This window comes from Mauremys reevesii, linkage group 5, assembly GCF_016161935.1.
Source record: "Mauremys reevesii isolate NIE-2019 linkage group 5, ASM1616193v1, whole genome shotgun sequence".
In the NCBI taxonomy this organism is placed as follows: domain Eukaryota; kingdom Metazoa; phylum Chordata; order Testudines; family Geoemydidae; genus Mauremys; species Mauremys reevesii.
The window spans coordinates 140,824,665-140,844,329 of NC_052627.1; the positions used below are offsets into that span (position 1 = coordinate 140,824,665).

The following is a 19,665-nucleotide window of genomic DNA, read 5'->3' on the forward strand; positions in this document are numbered from 1 at the left end:
TTGGTTCCTCCAGCACTTGCACCAGGAAATTGTCCCCTACACTTTCCAGAAACTTCCTGGATTGTCTGTGCATTGTTCTTGTTGAACCTCATCAGGTTTCTTTTGGCCCAAGCCTCTAATTTGTCTAGGTCCCTCTGTATCCTATCCCCACCCTCCAGCATATCTACCACTCCTCCAAGTTTAGTGTCATCTGCAAACTTGCTGAGAGTGCAGTCCACGCCATCCTCCAGATCATTAATGAAGATATTGAACAATACCGGTCCCAGGACCGACCCTTGGGGCACTCCACTTGATACCGGCTGCCAACTAGACATGGAGCCATTGATCACTACCCGTTGAGCCCAACGATCTAGCCAGCTTTCTATCCACCTTATAGTCCAATCGTCCAGCCCATACTTCTTTAACTTGGTGGCAAGAATACTGTGGGAGACTGTATCAAAAGCTTTGCTAAAGTCAAGGAATAGCACATCCACTGCTTTCCCCTCATCCACAGAGCCAGTTATCTGGTCATAGAAGGCAATTAGGTTAGTCAGGCATGACTTGCCCTTGGTGAATCCATGCTGACTGTTCCTGATCACTTTCCTCTCCTCTAAGTGCTTCCGAATTGATTCCTTGAGGACCTGCTCCATGATTTTTCCAGGGACTGAGGTGAGGCTGACTGGCCTGTAGTTCCCCGGATCCTCCTCCTTCCCTTTTTTAAAGATGGGCACTACAGTAGCCTTCTTCCAGTCATCCGGGACCTCCTCCGTTCGCCATGATTTTTCAAAGTTAATGGCCAATGGCTCTGCAATCACATCCGCCAACTCCTTTAGCACCCTTGGATGCAGCGCATCCGGCCCCATGGACTTGTGCTCGTCCAGTTTTTCTAAATAGTACTGAACCACTTCTTTCTCCACAGAGGGCTGGTCACCTTCTCCCCATACTGTGCTGCCCAGTGCAGCAGTCTGGGAGCTGACCTTATTTGTGAAGACAGAGGCAAAAAAATCATTGAGTACATTAGCTTTTTCCACATCCTCTGTCACTAGGTTGCCTCCCTCATTCAGTAAGGGGCCCACACTTTCCTTGACTTTCTTCTTGTTGCTAACATACCTGAAGAAACCCTTCTTGTTACTCTTAACATCTCTTGCTAGCTGCAACTCCAAGTGTGATTTGGCCTTCCTGATTTCACTCCTGCATGCCTGAGCAATATTTTAATACTCCTCCCTGGTCATTTGTCCAAGCTTCCACTTCTTATAAGCTTCTTTTTTGTGTTTAAGATCAGCAAGGATTTCACTGTTAAGCCAAGCTGGTCGCCTGCTATATTTCTACACGTCGAGATGGTTTGTTCTTGCAACCTTAATAAGGATTCGTTAAAATACAGCCAGCTCTCCTGGACTCCTTTCCCCCTCATGTTATTTTCCCAGCGGATCCTGCCCATCAGCTCCCTGAGGGAATCAAAATCTGCTTTTCTGAAGTCCAGGGTCCGTATTCTGCTGCTCTTCTTTCTTCCTTGTGTCAGGATCCTGAACTCGACCATCTCATGGTCACTGCCTCCCAGGTTCCCATCCACTTTTGCTTCCCCTACTAACTCTTCTCTGTTTGTGAGCAGCAGGTCAAGAAGAGCTCTGCCCCTAGTTGGTTCCTCCAGCACTTGCACCAGGAAATTGTCCCCTACACTTTCCAAAAACTTCCTGGACTGTCTGTGCACCGCTGTATTGATCTCCCAGCGGATATCAGGGTGATTAAGGTCTCCCATGAGAACCAGGGCCTGCAATCTAGTAACTTCTGCTAGTTGCCGGAAGAAAGCCTCGTCCACCTCATCCCCCTGGTCTGGTGGTCTATAGCAGACTCCCACCATGACATCACCCTTGCTGCTCACACTTCTAAACTTAATCCAGAGACTCTCAGGTTTTTCTGCAGTTTCATACTGGAGCTCTGAGCAGTCATACTGCTCTCTTACATACAATGCAACTCCCCCACCTTTTCTGCCCTGCCTGTCCTTCCTGAACAGTTTAGATCCATCCATGACAGTACTCCAGTCATGTGAGTTATCCCACCAAGTCTCCGTTATTCCAATCACATCATAGTTCCTTGACTATGCCAGGACTTCCAGTTGTCCCTGCTTGTTTCCCATTCTTCTTGCATTTGTGTATAGGCACTTAACATAACTCGCTGATTGTCTCGCTTTCTCGGTCTGAGACAGGAGTCCTCCCCTCTTGCACTCTCCTGCTCGTGCTTCCTCCTGGTATCCCATTTCCCCACTTACCTCAGGGCTTTGGTCTCCTTCCCCTGGTGAACCTAGTTTAAAGCCCTCCTCACTAGGTTAGCCAGCCTGCTTGCGAAGATGCTCTTCCCTCTCTTCATTAGGTGGAGCCCGTCTCTGCCTAGCACTCCTCCTTCTTGAAACACCATCCCATGGTCGAAGAATCCAAAGCCTTTTCTCCGACACCACCTGCGTAGCCATTCGTTGACTTCCACAATTCAACGATCCCTACCCAGGCCTTTTCCCTGCACAGGGAGGATGGATGAGAACACCACTTGCGCCTCAAACTCCTTTATCTTTCTTCCTAGTGCCATGTAGTCTGCAGTGATCCACTCAAGGTCATTCTTGGCAGTATCATTGGTGCCCACATGGAGAAGGAGGAAGGGGTAGCGATCCGAGGGCTTGATGAGTCTCAGCAGTCTCTCCGTCACATCGTGAATCCTAGCTCCTGGCAAGCAGCAGACCTCTCGGTTTTCTTGGTTGGGGCGGCAGATAGATGACTCAGTCCCCCTGAGGAGGGAGTCCCCAGCCACCACCACCCTCCTCCTTCTCTTGGGAGTGGTGGTCGTGGAACCCCCATCCCTAGGACAGTACATCTCATGCCTTCCAATCGGTGGAGTCTCCTTCTGCTCCCTTCTCTCAGATGTATCATCTACTCCACTCTCCACATTAGTACCTATGGAGAGAACATGAAAACGGTTGCTCATCTGTATCTCCATTGCTGGTACGTGGACGCTCCTCTTTCTTCTTCTGGAGGTCACATGCTGCCAAATTTCTTCACCGTCCCTCTCTCCCCTCTGCACAACCTGCTCCGATTCTTCAGGACATTGTGCCCATAGAAGCATATCCTGATATCTGTCCAGGAAATCTTCATTTTCTCTTATGCAACACAGGGTTGATATTTGTTGCTCGAGACCTCAAACCTTCTCTTCCAATATAGAGACCAGCTTGCACTTTGTACAGCCAAAGTCGCTTCTGTCATGTGGAAGAAAGACAAACATGGCACACTCTGTGCAGGTTACAACAGCCGAACGCTCACTTTCCATAATTTCTTCCTTCTAAGAGCTTCCTCAGCTGTTGCAGCAACTCACAGAAGCCCGCGAGATGAAAGCCTCAGTGGGCTCTCCCCAGGCAAACTCCCAGGCAAACTCCCTCTGTTAGCCTCTGCTATTCGCTGCTCAGCTGGTTCGCTGCTGACTGCTTTTTTATAGCAGTCAGGCCCACTCAAGGCCCACCTGGAACAAAGCCTCCCAATTCACACTGTTCAAACAAACAATCAAGCACACGGTCAAACTGACAAACTGTCCCCTGCAACAGACACTCAGATACTCACCAGCCCCATTAAATGCAGCACTTAGCTTACCTTCTCATGGACAGATCCCAGGCACGCTCCCTCTGTTAGCCTCTGCTGTTCGCCGCTCCCTCTGCTGTTTGCCGCTACCTGAAGTGGGGTTCCAAAGAGGATGGATCTAGACTGTTCTCGGTGGTACCTGGTATCAGAGGGGTAGCCGTGTTAGTCTGGATCTGTAAAAGCAGCAGAGAGTCCTGTAGCACCTTATAGACTAGAAAGCATGAGCTTTCGTGGGTGAATACCCCTTCGTCAGATGCAGAACCTGATGACAGAACAAGGAGTAATGGTCTCAAGTTGCAGTGGGGGAGGTTTAGGTTGGATATTAGGAAAAACTTTTTCACTAGGAGGGTGGTGAAGCACTGGAATGGGTTCCCTAGGGAGGCGGTGGAATCTCCTTCCTTAGAGGTTTTTAAGGTCAGGCTTGACAAAGCCCTGGCTGGGATGATTTAGTTGGGAATTGGTCCTGCTTTGAGCAGGGAGTTGGACTAGATGACTTCCTGAGGTCCCTTCGAACCCTGATATTCTATGATTCTATCATGTGGGCAAGAGAAGTGGGCAGAGCTGCAAGTCCTGATGACAGGTCCCCCGTACCACATTCTATAAATACAAAGTCTCAATGAAACCACATCTGGAATTTCTAATGAAGGTGGTGTCCAGCTCTCACCATAACCAGACAATCCATCTGCCTACTTTTTCCCCTGAGATGTGTGTGCATAAGGATGAGGAGAGACTCCCTAAACTAAATGTTTGTTGTGTCCTCTTTTTATATAGACCACATCTATTTGTATATACTCGATCATAAGCCTGTTCGTTTATAAGCCGCCCCCTCCCAAAATGGATAAGTAAAAATGGAAAATTGTTATGACCCGTTCATAAGCCGACCTTATAATTCAGGGATCAGCAGACTTTGGCTCCTGGGCCATCAGGATAAGCCGCTGGTGGGCTGAGATGGTTTGTTTACCTCGAGCATCTGCAGGCATGGAGGTAAACCTAAGTAAACAAAGTTTCCCGGCATGCCAGCTGCTTATCCTGAGGGGCTGGGACATTTTTTGGGGGGGAGAAGCTGGGAGTCAGGGGAGTAACCCCTGTGACCACCCCCCACATGACCCCACCCCTAGCCTGGGACCCCCACACTCTCCCCATCTCACCCCTTCCCACCTTATCTGGGGAGGGCCAGGGGAGGATGTCTCTGACCTGGCTGGAGCTGCTTCAACAGGCTGGGCAGCGCGGTTGCAGCATGTTCCAGAGAGCTGGGCTGGGCGGCGTGGCCACAGCCTTCTCTGGGGGGTGGGGCCAAGAGGCACGGCTGCAGCCTACCAGCCCCGGAGCTGCAACTGCTTCAGAGGCTGGTGGGGAGAGCAGCGTGGCCAGAAGCGGAGAGACTGGCTCTGTCTCTTCCCTTCTGTCTCTGCCGGCTGTGCTGCCTCTCCTTGCTCTCTTTGTTGAGGGGAGGGGCTGTGTCCCACCTCTCCCTCTCTATACCCGTTCATAAGCCAACCCCCATCTCTGGTGCTTCCCTTTTTTACTTGGAGGGCTGGCAACCCTCATTTATGAGCTAGCTAACACTTTGTCCTCCAAGCGTGGCAGCGCATTCTACCACAGCCCAAGCAACTTGCCTGACTTTGTTGAAAAATGTGCCTATAGAGGACATCTGTAAAGCAGAGACATGGTCCTCGAGGCATAGCTTTGCCAAGCATTGTGTGATTATTGCAGCTTCCAAAGCTGACTTGACTTTGGGAGAGCAACGGTGCAATCCCTTTTCAAATTGACTCCAGGCCCCACCACCATGATGCATTGCTTGGGTGTCATCTAAGTGGAATGGATGTGTGCAGTCACATAAAGAAGAAAAATCTGTTACTTAACTGCGTTGTAACTGTGTGAGAACCCACAGCCTACCCTCCTTTCCCTCTTCCTTGGAGTCTATCTCATCATGATTCTGGTGTGAAGGAACTGAAAGGAGATCAGGGACTCCACCATTTATGCCTTTGGCCCATGGTGTAGAGAGTAGGGTTGCTAACTTTCTAATTTTTGGAAACCACACACACACACACTCTCTCTCTCTGCCCCACCTCTTTTCCCCCTAGGCCCTTCCCCCTGTCCTGCCTCTTCCCCAGTCACTCACTGCTCTCCCCTCTCCCTCTTCCTGGTTGCTCAATCCTCTCCACCTCTGCCCCTCTCCCCAGCTGGGCTCCCTCTGTTCTGGGGCTGGGACAGGAGCTGCAGCCTGATGTGGAGCCTGCTGCCTGCCCATGTGATGCAGGTAGGAGGAGCCCTGGCTGAGCAGGGGCTGGTGCAGGTTGATGACCGGGTGCCTCCACTCCCCTTCCTCCCCCATCCACAGTAATCTGACTTTTGGTGTCTGGTCCCCTTTTTTACTGGACTTTCCAGTCAAAAACTGGACACTTGACCACCCTAGTCAGGAGGTGCAGGGCACATGCTGTGTCATGAACTCTTTGGTTTGAGCACACTGGGTGTGCCCACACCAAAGGCGAAGAGAGAGACAACACATCTTGAAGTACAACAGCTACAATATAGGAAAATAACCATTTTATCAAACAAGACCTGTCCCAAGTTCTGCCGACAGTGCCACATTGTGATACGTAGGTCTGATACTTGGGAACCCCTGGATTTGACATGCGAAGCTGCTTTTGCCTGTGCCAGGTCTTCTGCATCTACTGTTATAATGTTTTATGGTGACACATCTGCCAGGAGAACTAGAGTCCCATCCTTTACCACTGAGCCCTACTTACACAGCCTTCCCTGAAGACAAATGGGTAATGGGCCCACACCCCAATTTCTTCCCTAATGTGGTTACTGATTTTCACTTGTCTTCCCCAAATCTTTCCTCTTCAATGGAGGTTAGTGTACACCCTGACACACGCATATGCATGACATTAAAAGTGCTCCTAACTGCTATCTAATGGAACAATCCCCCAAGTAGAGTTAGGGGACAGGCTATTTCCTCCTGATAGATCCCACTGGGTCAAATCCTCTATAGGAACATGCTGTGGGTTAGCAGATATCCCATCCCATTGCAACCAAGGTGTCTTACAGGGCTTGCCTTCTGTAATGTCCTCAGTGTAGAAATATACAGAGCTCAATTCTTACCTTCATAGCATCACTTTTGCCCTAGCTTTGAGATCTGGTGCCTAGTTCAGGAGAGCAATTTTTCAGTCACTTATCTAAATATCTTCCTCATTCCCTGCTCTTTAGGGGTTTCTTACGGCTCATGAGTGAATTTCCCCAAAGTACATATCTCTACTGATAATGCCTATAACTGGATTCATAGAGTTTAAGGCCAGAAGGGGCCATTAGGTCACCTACTGTGACCTCCTGTACATCACAGGCCATTACATTCACTCAGTTACCCCTGTATGGTGTGTGACTAAGGCACACCTTCCATAAAGGCATCCGGTACTGATCTGAAAACATCAAGAGCTGGAGAATTCACCACTTCCCATGATACTTTGGTCCAATGACTTATCTCTCTTTGTTTTTTTTTTAATTGTCCCTAACTTCTGATTTGAATTATCTGCCTCCAGAATCAAGCCACTGAGTCTTGTTATGCTTTTCTTTGCTAGATTAAAGAGCCCTTTAGTACCTGGCATTTTTCCTCCATGATGGTATTTATATGCTGTAATCAAGTCACCTCTAAATCTTCTTTTTTATATGCTAAATAGAAACTTGAGAGGTTGTATGGGCCACACTCCTTATTTAATTTCACACAAGTCATTCCATGGTGCCACTCGGAGTCTGGGGATTCTCCCCTGACAATCTGCTCAAAGTTTCTCTTACAGCTAATTAACGTCCCTTTCTGTTTCTCCTTCAGGGATGGCGGCCAGGTCTCAGCTGTCTGTGCCTACAGCATTCGGGACATCCAGAAAGCCATGAACGGCCGTTTCAAGGAATTTAAACATGACTGTGACAAGTGGACAAGTGTCATGGGTGGGGATGTCCCTGAGCCACGGCCAGGCGCAGTAAGTGATGAGAACCATGCTGACAGATACAGATCTCTTCTTTTTTTCCTTTTTCATGAACAGGGCTGTGGACCTTCAGGCTTTGGCCTAGAACACTGGGTGGGGCGGTGAGGGAGGTGTTGACAAACAAGGCCGGATCCAGGCACTAGTGCAGCAAGCAGGTGCTTGGGGCGGCCAATGGAAAGGGGCGGCACATCTGGCTCTTCGGCGGCAATTCAGTGGCAGGTCCCTCAGTCCCTCTCTCAGGGAAGGACCTGCTGCCAAATTGCCACCAAAGATTGAAGCAGCGGCGGTAGAGCTGCCGCCGAAGTGCCGCCAATTGCGGTTTTTGGGTTTTTTTCCGCCCGCTTGGATCGGCGAAAACGCTGGAGCCGGCCCTGGACTAACATACGCTGCCTAATATATATACGTATCATATTAATAATATGTACCACATCATTCATACACATATCTACCTATCTATCTCAGTATGCAGTAAGCACAAATATTATAGCAGTTATATAGCCTAAATTGGCCTATAATTTTTATATAACCCTGATAACTTATGCTAAGTGTCCCGTAACCTTTGCATTCACTAAAATAAGTGGCAAAGAGTCCTGTGCCACCTCATGCTCCAATACGTCCGTTAGTCTATAAGGTGCCACAGGACTCTTTGCTGCTTTTACAGATCCAGACTAACACGGCTACCCCTCTGATACAAGTGTTGGCTTAAGCAAATAAAAAAGCTGTCAAAATTGGTACAGATGAGTGCTTTACCATGGGAGCAAAAAGAAAGTTACGCTCACAAGCCTGTGCTGGAATGTCCCAAAGGAAGAGGACATAACAAATAATTGTTCTACCCTAGTACAAAACTAGAAGGTGGTGTCATACCCTTTGGTAGCTAAAATGCATGTGTACAGAATAAAGCTATAAGGGTTACACCATGTTATAAAAAAAAAAAAAAGTAAAAACCTAATTGGTTAAATTTAGTTTCAAATAACGTACACAATACCTTTTACTTGTAAACAGGTAGGATATAAAAATGGCTTTAGGGTATAACTTTGGGAGTCCACGTTCCACATAAACAGACAAGAACAAGGAGTAATGGTCTCAAGTTGCAGTGGGGGAGGTTTAGGTTGGATATTAGGAAAAACTTTTTCACTAGGAGGGTGGTGAAGCACTGAAATGGGTTCCCTAGGGAGGTGGTGGAAGCTCCTTCCTGAGAGGTTTTTAAGGTCAGGCTTGACAAAGCCCTGGCTGGGATGATTTAGTTGGGGATTGGTCCTGCTTTGAGCAGGGGGTTGGACTAGATGACCTCCTGAGGTTCCTTCCAACCCTGATATTCTATGATTCCGTGATTCTATAAAGTAAATGTAACAACACTGCATGAGGTGGTTTCCTGGAGACTGGTATTGTATAAAACAGGGGTGGGCAAACTACAGCCCGCAGGCCACATCCAGCCGTCAGCTCCCACTGGGGAGCAGGGTTGGAGGTTTGCCCCGCTCCAGTGCTCCAGACAGGGAGCAGTGTTGAGGGGTTTGCTCCGCTCTGCGCGGCTCCTAGGAAGCAGCCGGCATGACCCCATTCCGTCTCCTACGTAGTACGCGGACATATGGCCAGGCGGCTCTGCACACTGTGCCGTCCGCAGTCACCAACCCTGCAGCTCCCATTGGCCGCGGTTCCATGGGTGGTGCCTGTGGAGGGGGAAGCTTGCAGAGCCATCTGGCCGTGCCTCGGAGCCGGAGGAGGAACATGCTTCCAGTAAGCGCCGTCCGAAGCCTGTACCCCTGAGCGCCCCCTGTGCCCCGATCCCCTGCCACAGTCCTGATCTCCCCCTCCCACCCTCGATCCCAGCCAGGGCCGGCTCCAGGCACCAGCTCAGCAAGCAGGTGCTTGGGGCGGCACGTTGGGCTCTTCGGCGACAATTCAGTGGCAAGTCCCTCGGTCCCTCTCAGAGGGAAGGACCGGCCACCGAATTGCCGCCGAAGAAAAGAGTGGTGCGGTGGAGCAGGCGCTGATCATGATCGCGGCTTTTTTTTTTTCCCCCACTTGGGGCGGCAAAAACCCTGGAGCCAGCCCTGATCCTAGCCCAGAGCCTCCTCTTGTACCCCAAACCCCACCTCAGAGCCCACACTCCCAGCCAGAGCCCTCACCCCCCGCGCCCCAACAGCCTGCCCCAGCCCTGATCCCCTTCCCGCTCTCCAAACCCCTTGGTCCCAGTCTGGAGCCCCCTCCTGCACCCTCAGCCCCAGCCTCACCCCCACCCCAGAGCCTAACCCCGCCGCACCCTGAACTCCTCGTTTCTGGCCCCACCCCAGAGCCCGCACTCCCAGCTGGAGCCCTCACCTCCTCCCGCACCTCTACCCCCAATTTTGTGAGCATTCATGGCCTGCCATACAATTTCCATACCCCGATGTGGCCCCCAGGCCAAAAAGTTTGCCCACCCCGGTATAAAACCTTTTTTCCTGTATTATATTATAATGGCTTATAGCAATAAACCTAACTAACGTTGGTTATTTGTCTCTTAAGTATATTTCATAACAAACCAAAGTGTGGTCAAGCAATTAACTGTGCCCAATTTATCAACAAATTGGCGCGCTAAGCCAGGAGCCATCAAGAGAAAACATCAGTCAAACCAAGCAGTGTCGGGTCGCAACCTAATTGCTCGAAAGGGGTAACATTGAATGAGAGGTGGGACGCTAGTGTTTGTTAATCTCACGTACACTTGTGCAGGCCAGCAAGTGCTGTGCTCAATCCTGCAATTCCAGGTCGCACAAAAGTTGCTACTGTAACTTCTTATTAAAAAAAGTGCTACTATAGGAGAATGCCTCTTTAACAAAATAACTGATTTTATCAGAAGTGCCTAATAAGCACTCAAGGCAAAACACCAATACTTCAAAAATTCCTGGGCAAAAAAACATACTTTAAAAATATATAAAAATTAATTACAAGTAAAACTTTCTAGGCAAAATGCACAAATACAGCAAAGGTGAAAATGGCAAAACACTGAAGTCCCAAAATTAGCAATTATAATGGCCAAAAATAACTGATTGTCTCTGTGAGAGGGCAGATTTAATCTGGGGAGGATTTGTTGTAGGCAGAGATGGCAGTGGTTTCTAATGCGTCTCATTATATCCCCCTTTCTCAGGTGCTTAGTTAAGCTATTAACCATCTCCCTAGCCAGCCATTAGCCTGTAGATACCTTTGTGACCTGTTTGTAAGGGCAGCTAAGTAGTCCCTCTATTGCTCTGAGATGTGCCTTAAAAGCCTGAATGAGCCATTGTGGAGTTAGCCCCAGTCCCCAGTGGAATTTGCTGAAACACAAGGTGATTTTCTACTGTGTGTATGAAACCCTGTATGCACCATACTTTGTATTCAGAAGATCCCGAGGGTGCTGAAGGAGTGGAATTACCAGTTTCTGACTAGGAAACAACATCCAGTCCAGGTGTTCTGCTGCCCAGGTCATTTGAACATGTCTTCCTGTTTTTTACCCACAGTGCATTACCAAGAGCATGAAGCTGGCTGGCTTTGGCTCCTCGCTGGCGCTGCCTGACCGTGTTCTGACATTTGTCCGAGATCATCCTCTCATGGACCAGGTTGTTCACCCACTGGAAATGGGGCCTGTGTTGGTCAAGCTGGACACACAGTACCTCAGAATTGCAGTACATCGTGTCAGAAGCATCTCTGGGCAGGAATATGATATGCTGTACCTGGGGACCGGTGAGGGAGATGGCAGCACTGGGTGGGGACAGGAATGGACAGGCACAGGGAAAGAATGGGCACAGGTTGGGAGAGTATGACTATAAATCAGGTACAGTCACCTGAGGGCAGCCACATGGAGTGGAGAGATGATTGATTAATTGTATTGTAGCTCCTGGGAGCCCAGTCATGGACCTGGACCCCATGGTGCTAGGGACTGTACAAATGCAGAACAAACAAGCCCCTGCCCCAAGGAGCTTACAGTCTAAGAATAACACAAGAGATGGACACAGACAGACTATGGGGGGAGTACCAAGCAACAGACAATATTGGTCAACATGGTAGGAAGTGGGCTCAGCACACTAGCACCATTGTCAATTTTTTTCTAGACTTCACAGCAAAGGAGGTTTTTGAAGGAGGATAATAGTTAGTTTGGGGGCTGTTTGCTGGGATCGTCTCCCAAGTGTGGGGGTAGCAGGGGAGAAGGCACAAAATGTTTGTTTGAAAATGTAACAAGTGGGCAGTGGAAGCTGGCATGATGGTCTGACTCGGAGCAGGAGTCAGCATTTCAGTAGTTAATGAGAGATGATAGGTAGGGTGGGAATAGGTTGCAAAGGGGCTTGAAAGCAAAGACAAGGGCATATGTCTGAAGTGACAGAAAAGGGGGAACCAGTGGAGGTATGCGGGGAGGGGCTGGCATGGTCAAAGCAATGGGCTAGGAAAACAATCTTTGCAGCAGTATTCTGAATGGTGTGCGTTGGGCAAGACTGCATTTGTCAAGGCCAGGGAGAAGCATGTTCAGTAATGGAGATGTGTAAGAACCAGAGCCCAGATGAGAATTTTAGCTATGTGGGTGGGTAGGAGAGTCCATATCTTAGAGACATTATGTAGAAAGAATCTGCAAGACATAGACATGGTATGACCTCTCTCTAGGTCCTCACATCCAGAATCAAAGGGGACCTCTGCATTATGGGACAGAGTGACAGGCAGATGCTGATGTTGTCCGCAGTGATGGAGAGAGGAGGTGTCAGGGAGGGCTTGAGATGCAGGCTGAGGGTCAGCTATCTGAGGTGAGAGCAAGAATGGCCACCCCCTGGCATGGGAGCTGAGGCCCTTTTGGGAAGGGACAGTTGTGGAGCTTGTCTCTGCTGCTGTGGCACCAGATGGTGGTGCTGATCTAATCTCTCCCCCTGCTCTGGCCTTTCCTTTGCAGAGGATGGACATTTGCACAAAGCAGTGAAGATTGCCCAAAAAGCTGTCATCATTGAGGATCTGACACTGTTCCCAGAGCCCCAGCCAATTCAGAACCTGCAGCTCCACGAGGTGAGAGAACAAACCCCTGAGTGCCTGGAGCTAGCTCTGGCTAGGCTGGCATGTTCCAAGCACTGATGGACACATGGTATTTGAAAAGGAAACAACACGTACAGGGTGGGAAAATGGGGGTCTGGTGGATCAAATCCAAAAAGTGGCTGCCTGGCCCCAGCCTTCCTTATCCCTAATTCACTAGCAAATGAGGTTTACTGGGTTCCATTGCTCCCTGTTGGTGAGGGTAATAGATTCCTCCCTTACCCAGATGCCCCGGTTATCTGCCTGAGTGCTTATACTGTGCTCAGCACCATGGCAACTGTACATCTTACAGGTTATATATTAAAAGTTCCATGGAATCTTGTTTTTCTTACCCCGTCCATGTCAGCTGGTTGCTGTAGGAATGGTGGTCACGTGAGTTTAATATGTGGTCCTGGCAGCACTGAGATTTGTGCTGGGAGTGACTCCCGCAGCTGTGGGCTATGGCCACAAAAGTGCTATCCTTATGCTCATGGGCCTTCCCTTTGTGGCTGGCAGCTCCAGCAGTATATACAGGGCCAGCTTTAGGAACTGTGGGGCCCGATTCGAATACCCAGTGGCGGGCCGGGTCTTCGGCGACACTTCGCGGCAGGGGGTCCTTCACTCACTCTGGGTCTTCCGCGGCACTGAAGGACCCCTCTGCCGCCAAAATGCCGCTGAAGGCCCGGAGCAAATGAGGGACTCCCTACCGCCGAAGACCCGGACCGCCGCCAGGTATGTAAAAAAAATTTTAAAAATTAAAAAGGTGCCTATGGCGCATTGCCCTCTTAGGCATGGGGCTCGATTCCGGGGAATCGGGGTATATAGGTGTCATGGTGTCATCCAAAGCAGAGAGAGAATTTCTCAGGTACCTTGGGCCGACTTCCCGATCCCAGACTCAGTGTGAGGTGGGGAGACAGGTCAGCTGCGTTGGCCCTGTCTGCAGTTCCTTTCTCAGGTCCTTGCAGGTATACAGGCTCTTCCTCTAGTCTTCAGGAGCGTTTTGTTCAGCTGTGAGTGGACATTCCCCACAATACATTGCACTTCTCTGCCCTGATGATCACACCCTTAATCTTTTCACCTCATAGGCAGGAGACTGTTCAGTTCTCTGTACCTGGGTCATAGATTGCTCTTTTGAGAGTTACCATATGGATGGATCCATGCTTGGCACTGAACCGGAACTCTTAAAAGAGCAGTTTCTATTGGGCTGGGCACGTGATCCTTTGTGAATCCAAATTTTTAGTTCAAGAGATGTGGCTGTGACCCCATCCAGCTCCTTTCTTGCTGCTGCAGTATAGCATGTCATTGTCTGGTGGAGGTGCTAGCACTGAGCTGGCTCTGCTGTGTCCCCCTTGGGAGTTCCTGTTTGAGGATGTCTTCCTATTCATTGTGCAGTTTGCTGAGTCTCAACTCTCGCACCCGTCTCACTTCCCTCTTCACCCATCCCCAGAGAGACAACTCCCACTCAAAATGTTATTCAAGTGGCTGGCTATATTCCACTTGTTGTATTGCACTCCTCCTCACACCAGAGAGGAGGAGTGTCCCATTGGCTGATCCCTGCCTGATTTGTGAAGGAGGTGATAGGAAACTGCACAAAGTGGGAGGAATGCAAAGATCTATGCAGGAGAGGCACCCAGAGGCTCATGGGATTATAGAGCCTGCATGCAGAGCATGCTGGAGATGCATGAGGATTGTCAAAGGGACCCTTCTAGGGGCCCAGATTTAGTCTCTCAGACTGCACGGAAATTTTTCAAAGCACAATGTGGGCAGTGCTTGGTCTTCGAAAATCTACTATCAGCACTGAGCACCTGGTGCCTCGGCCTTAAGGGACCTTGCGGCTGTGATGCAGTACTCCCTGTTTCTAAACGTCACTGCTTCCCCATTGCACTCTGCCACCAAGGCTGCTCAGGATACTTCATCAAGGGGTGCATGGTGTTGATGGGGATAGTATAATGACCGCACCTGTCAAATGATAGAAAAGCCTCAGAAATCAATGGGGTGGGGAGGGACCTGGTCACTGGGGTGTAAGAGATTCCCAGATGTACAGATTTCAAGGGCAGAAGGGATCTCTGCTCATGTAATCTGACCTCTTGTGTAGCACTGGCCAGAAAACCTCACCCAGTGATTCCTGCATCCAGCCCATAATTTCTGTCTGAGCTAGAGCAGATCCTGTGGAGAGCCAGGCCTGGATCTAAAGACTCCAAGTGATGGAGAATGCACCACATCCCTCGGTCAGTTGTTCCAGTGATTAATTCCCCTCACTGTTAAACAAAATATTTGCCCCTTATTTCTACTCTGAGTTTATCTAGCATCATCTTCTGGCCCCTGGACCATGTCGAAGGAAACTTACCCTTTATTTGTTACATAGAGCAGCCTGAGTATTTAGTTATTAGAGAACTTATCAACCTCTGCATGTCACATCCATCCATCATATTCATGGAGCAGGGAAGTGTCCTATGTTCTGTCCTTGGACCCCTGGGGAGGACAGTGCAGTTCCCCCCATTGACAGAAAATTCCACCGGATCTAGAAGTTCACGTACCCTGTGTGACGTAACAAGCCGTACATACACCCTGCTTGCTGTGATGTTCCCCTGGTGTTATCTGGACCGGTGATCTTCTAGGTCACTCCAATCCTCAACTCTGGGAGCCAGCCTTACCCTGCTCTGCTGTGAGAACCCCCACTCCTGGGTTGTTCCCACACAGCCTCTAGCATGTAAGCTGCTCCCAGCTACATGAGTGAGCACTTTTGGCCAGCCGCTGCTTGGATTGTGCAACCAATTGTGGATTGTGCAGCTAGCCAATATCTCTGGTCCCAGACACAACCCTAGGAACCTCCATCTTGCAGTGTCCAGTTATGCCCACTGAATGCTGCAAACTTGTATGAGTTTGTGGGTACCACGATGCTCCACGTGGGCACCAATGATACTGCCAAGAATGACCTTGAGCAGGTCACTGCAGACTATGTGGTTCTGGGAAGAAGGATAAACGCATTTGAGGCGCAAGTGTTGTTCTCGTCCATCCTCCCTGTTGAAGGGAAAGTCCCAGATAGGGACCGTCGAATTGTGGAGGTAAATGTGTGGTTACGCAGGTGGTGTCGGAGAGAGGGCTTTGGATTCCTCAACCACAGGATGTTGTTCCAGGAAGAAGGATTGCTAGAAAGAGATGGGATCCACCTAATGAAGAGAGGGAAGAGCATCTTCGCAGGCAGGCTTGCTAACCTAGTGAGGAGGGCTTTAAACTAGGTTCACCAGGGGACGATGATCTAAGCCCTGAGGTAAGTGGGGAAGTGGGATACCGGGAGGAAACACAAGGAGGAGGGTGCAATGGGGGGGCCTCCTGATTCATACTGAGAAAGCAGGGCAATCGGCTAGTTATCTTAGGTGCATGTACACGAACGCAAGAAGTCTGAGAAACAAGCAGGAAGAATTGGAAGTCCTGGCGCAGTCAAAGAACTATGATGTGATTGGAATAACAGAGACTTGGTGGGGTAGCTCACATGACTGGAGCGCTGTCATGGATGGGTATAAACTGTTCAGGAAGGACAGGCAGGGGAGGAAAGGTGGAGGAGTTGCACTGTATGTAAGAGAGTGGTATGATTGCTCAGAGCTCCAGTATGAAACTGGAGAAAAAGCCTGTTGAGAGTCTTTGGGTTAAGTTTAGAAGCAAGAGCAACAAGGGTGGTGGTGATGTGGGCGTGTGCTATAGACCACCGGACCAGGAGGATGAGATAGACAAGGCTTTCTTCCGACAATTAACTGAAGTTTCCAGAACACAGGCCCTGGTTCTAATGGGTGTCTTCAATCACCCTGACATCTGCTGGGAGAGCAATACAACAGTGCACAGACAACCCAGGAAGTTTTTGGAGAGTGTTGGGGACAACTTCCTGGTACAACTACTGGAGGAACCAACCAAGGCCATTCTCCTCTTGACCTGCTGCTTACAAATAGGGAAGAATTGATAGGGGAAGTAGAAGTAGGTGGCAACCTAGGCAGCAGTGACCATGAGATGGTTGAGTTCAGGATCCTCACAAAAGGAAAAAAGGAGAGTAGCAAAATACAGATCCTGGGCTTCAGAAAAGCAGACTTTGACTCCCTTAGGAACTGATGGGCAGGATCCCCTGGGAGGCTGATATGAGGGGGAAAGGAGTCCAGGAGAGCTGGCTGTATTTTAAAGAAGGCTTATTGAGGGCGCAGGAACAAACCATCCCGATGTGCAGAAAAGAATAGCAAATATGGCAGGCAACCAGCTTGGCTCAACAGTGAAATCTTCGCTGAACTTAAACACAAAAAGGAAGCTTACAGGATGTGGAAGCTTGGACAGATGACTGGGGTCCCTTGACGATCGAAATACAAAAGGAGCACTTAAAGACGATCAAGTCATTGCGGAGAAACTAAATGGATTCTTTGCTTCAGTCTTCACGGCTGAGGATGTTAGGGAGATTCCCAAACCTGAGCTGGCTTTTGTAGGTGACAAATCTGAGGAACTGTCTCAGATTGAAGTGTCACTAGAGGAGGTTTTGGAATTAATTGATAAACTCAACAGTAACAAGTCACCGGGACCAGATGGCATTCACCCAAGAGTTCTGAAAGAACTCAAATGTGAAGTTGCGGAACTATTAACTAAGGTTTGTAACCTGTCCTTTAAATCGGCTTTGGTACTCAATGACTGGAAGTTAGCTAATGTAACGCCAATATTTAAAAAGGGCTCTAGAGGTTATCCCAGCAATTACAGACCGGTAAGTCTAACGTCGGTACCGGGCAAATAAGTCGAAACAATAGTTAAGAATAAAATTGTCAGACACATAGAAAAACATAAACTGTTGAGCAATAGTCAACATGGTTTCTGTAAAGGGAAATCGTGTCATACTAATCTATTAGAGTTCTTTGAAGGGGTCAACAAACATGTGGACAAGGGGGGTCCGGTGGACATAGTGTTAGGAATTAATGGTAAATTCTCAGAATGGAGAGGGGTAACTAGTGGTGTTCCCCAAGGGTCAATCCTCGGACCAATCCTATTTAATTTATTCATAAATGATCTGGAGAAAGGGGTAAACAGTGAGGTGGCAAAGTTTGCAGATGATACTAAACTACTCAAGATAGTTAAGACCAAAGCAGATTGTGAAGAACTTCAAAAAGATCTCACAAAACTAAGTGATTGGGCAACAAAATGGCAAATGAAATTTAATGTGGATAAATGTAAAGTAATGCACATTGGAAAAAATAACCCCAACTATACATACAATATGATGGGGGCTAATTTAGCTACAACAAGTCAGGAAAAAGATCTTGGAGTCATCATGGATAGTTCTCTGAAGATGTCTACGCAGTGTGCAGAGGTGGTCAAAAAAGCAAACAGGATGTTAGGAATCATTAAAAAGGGGATAGATAATAAGACTGAGAATATATTATTGTCCTTATATAAATCCATGGTACGCCCACATCTCAAATACTGTGTACAGATGTGGTCTCCTCACCTCAAAAAAGATATTCTAGCACTAGAAAAGGTTCAGAAAAGGGCAACTAAAATGATTAGGGGTTTGGAGAGGGTCCCATACGAGGAAAGATTAAAGAGGCTAGGACTCTTCAGCTTGGAAAAGAGAAGACTAAGGGGGGATATGATAGAGGTATATAAAATCATGAGTGATGTTGAGAAAGTGGATAAGGAAAAGTTATTTACTTATTCCCTAAATACAAGAACTAGGGGTCACCAAATGAAATTAATAGGCAACAGGTTTAAAACAAATAAAAGGAAGTTCTTCTTCACGCAGCGCACAGTCAACTTGTGGAACTCCTTACCTGAGGAGGTTGTGAAGGCTAGGACTATAACAGTGTTTAAAAGGGAACTGGATAAATTCATGGTGGCTAAGTCCATAAATGGCTATTAGCCAGGATGGGTAAGAATGGTGTCCCTAGCCTCTGTTCGTCAGAGGATGGAGATGGATGGCAGGAGAGAGATCACTTGATCATTGCCTGTTAGGTTCACTCCCTCTGGGGCACCTGGCATTGGCCACTGTCGGTAGACAGATACTGGGCTAGATGGACCTTTGGTCTGACCCGGTACGGCCGTTCTTATGTTCTTATGAAAGAGTATAAAAATATTGCTCGAGCATGCAGGGGTGTAATCAGGAAGGCCAAAACACAACTGGAGTTACAGCTAGCAAGGGATGTGAAGGGTAACAAGAAGGGTTTCTACAGGTATGTTAGCAAAAAGAAAAAGGTCAGGGAAAGTGTGGGACCCTTAATGAATGGGGGAGGCAACCTAGTGACAGATGTGGAAAAAGCTGAAGTACTCAATGCTTTTTTCACCTTGGTCTTCACAGACAAGGTCAGCTCCCACACTGCTGCACTGGGCAGCACAGTATGGTGAGGATGTGAGCAGCCCCCAGTGGTGAAATAACAGGTTAAAGCTGGACATGCACAAGTCCATGGGGCCGGATGCACTGCATCCGAGGGTGCTAAAGGAGTTGGCGAATGTGATTGCAGAGCTATTGGCCATTATCTTTGAAAACTCATGGCAATCGGGGGAGGTCCTGGACGATTGGAAAAATGCAAATACAGTGCCCATCTTTATAAAAGGGAAGGAGGAGAACCCGGAGGACTACAGACCGATCAGCCTGACCTCAGTCCCTGGAAAAATCATGGAGCAGGTCATCAAGGAAACCATTTTGAAGCACTTGGAGGAGAGGAAGGTGATCACTAATAGTCAATATGGATTCGCCAAGGGCAAGTCATGCCTGACCAACCTGATTGCCTTCTATGATGAGATAACTGGCTCGATATCTAGTTGGCAGCCAGTATCAAGCGGAGTACCCCACGGGTCGGTCCTGGGGCTGGTTTTGTTCAACATCTTTGTTAATGATCTGGATGATGGGATGGAGTGAACCCTCAGCAAGTACACAAATGATACTAAGCTGAGGGGAGAAGTAGATACACTGGAGGGTTGGGATAAGGTCCAGAGTGACCTAAACAAATTGGAGGATTGGGCCAAAAGAAATCTGATGAGATTCAATGAGGACAAGTGCAGAGTGCTGCACTTAAGATGGAAGAATCCCATGCACTGCTACAGGCTGGGGACTGACTGGCAAAGCAGTAGTT

General features: G+C 48.6%; 1 protein-coding gene across 5 annotated transcripts in view; it reads left to right on the forward strand.

Moving 5' to 3' along the window:
• SEMA4F (ssemaphorin 4F) overlaps nucleotides 1–19,665 on the forward strand; it is a 292,420-nt gene that overhangs the window by 250,030 nt on the left and 22,725 nt on the right. For all 5 annotated transcript variants that reach the window (XM_039539850.1, XM_039539849.1, XM_039539848.1 and 2 more), the window contains 3 exons: nucleotides 7,423–7,570; nucleotides 11,047–11,269; nucleotides 12,462–12,571. In XM_039539850.1, the coding sequence (XP_039395784.1) occupies nucleotides 7,423–7,570; nucleotides 11,047–11,269; nucleotides 12,462–12,571 (481 nt within the window). The remainder of the gene's footprint in view (nucleotides 1–7,422; nucleotides 7,571–11,046; nucleotides 11,270–12,461; nucleotides 12,572–19,665) is intronic.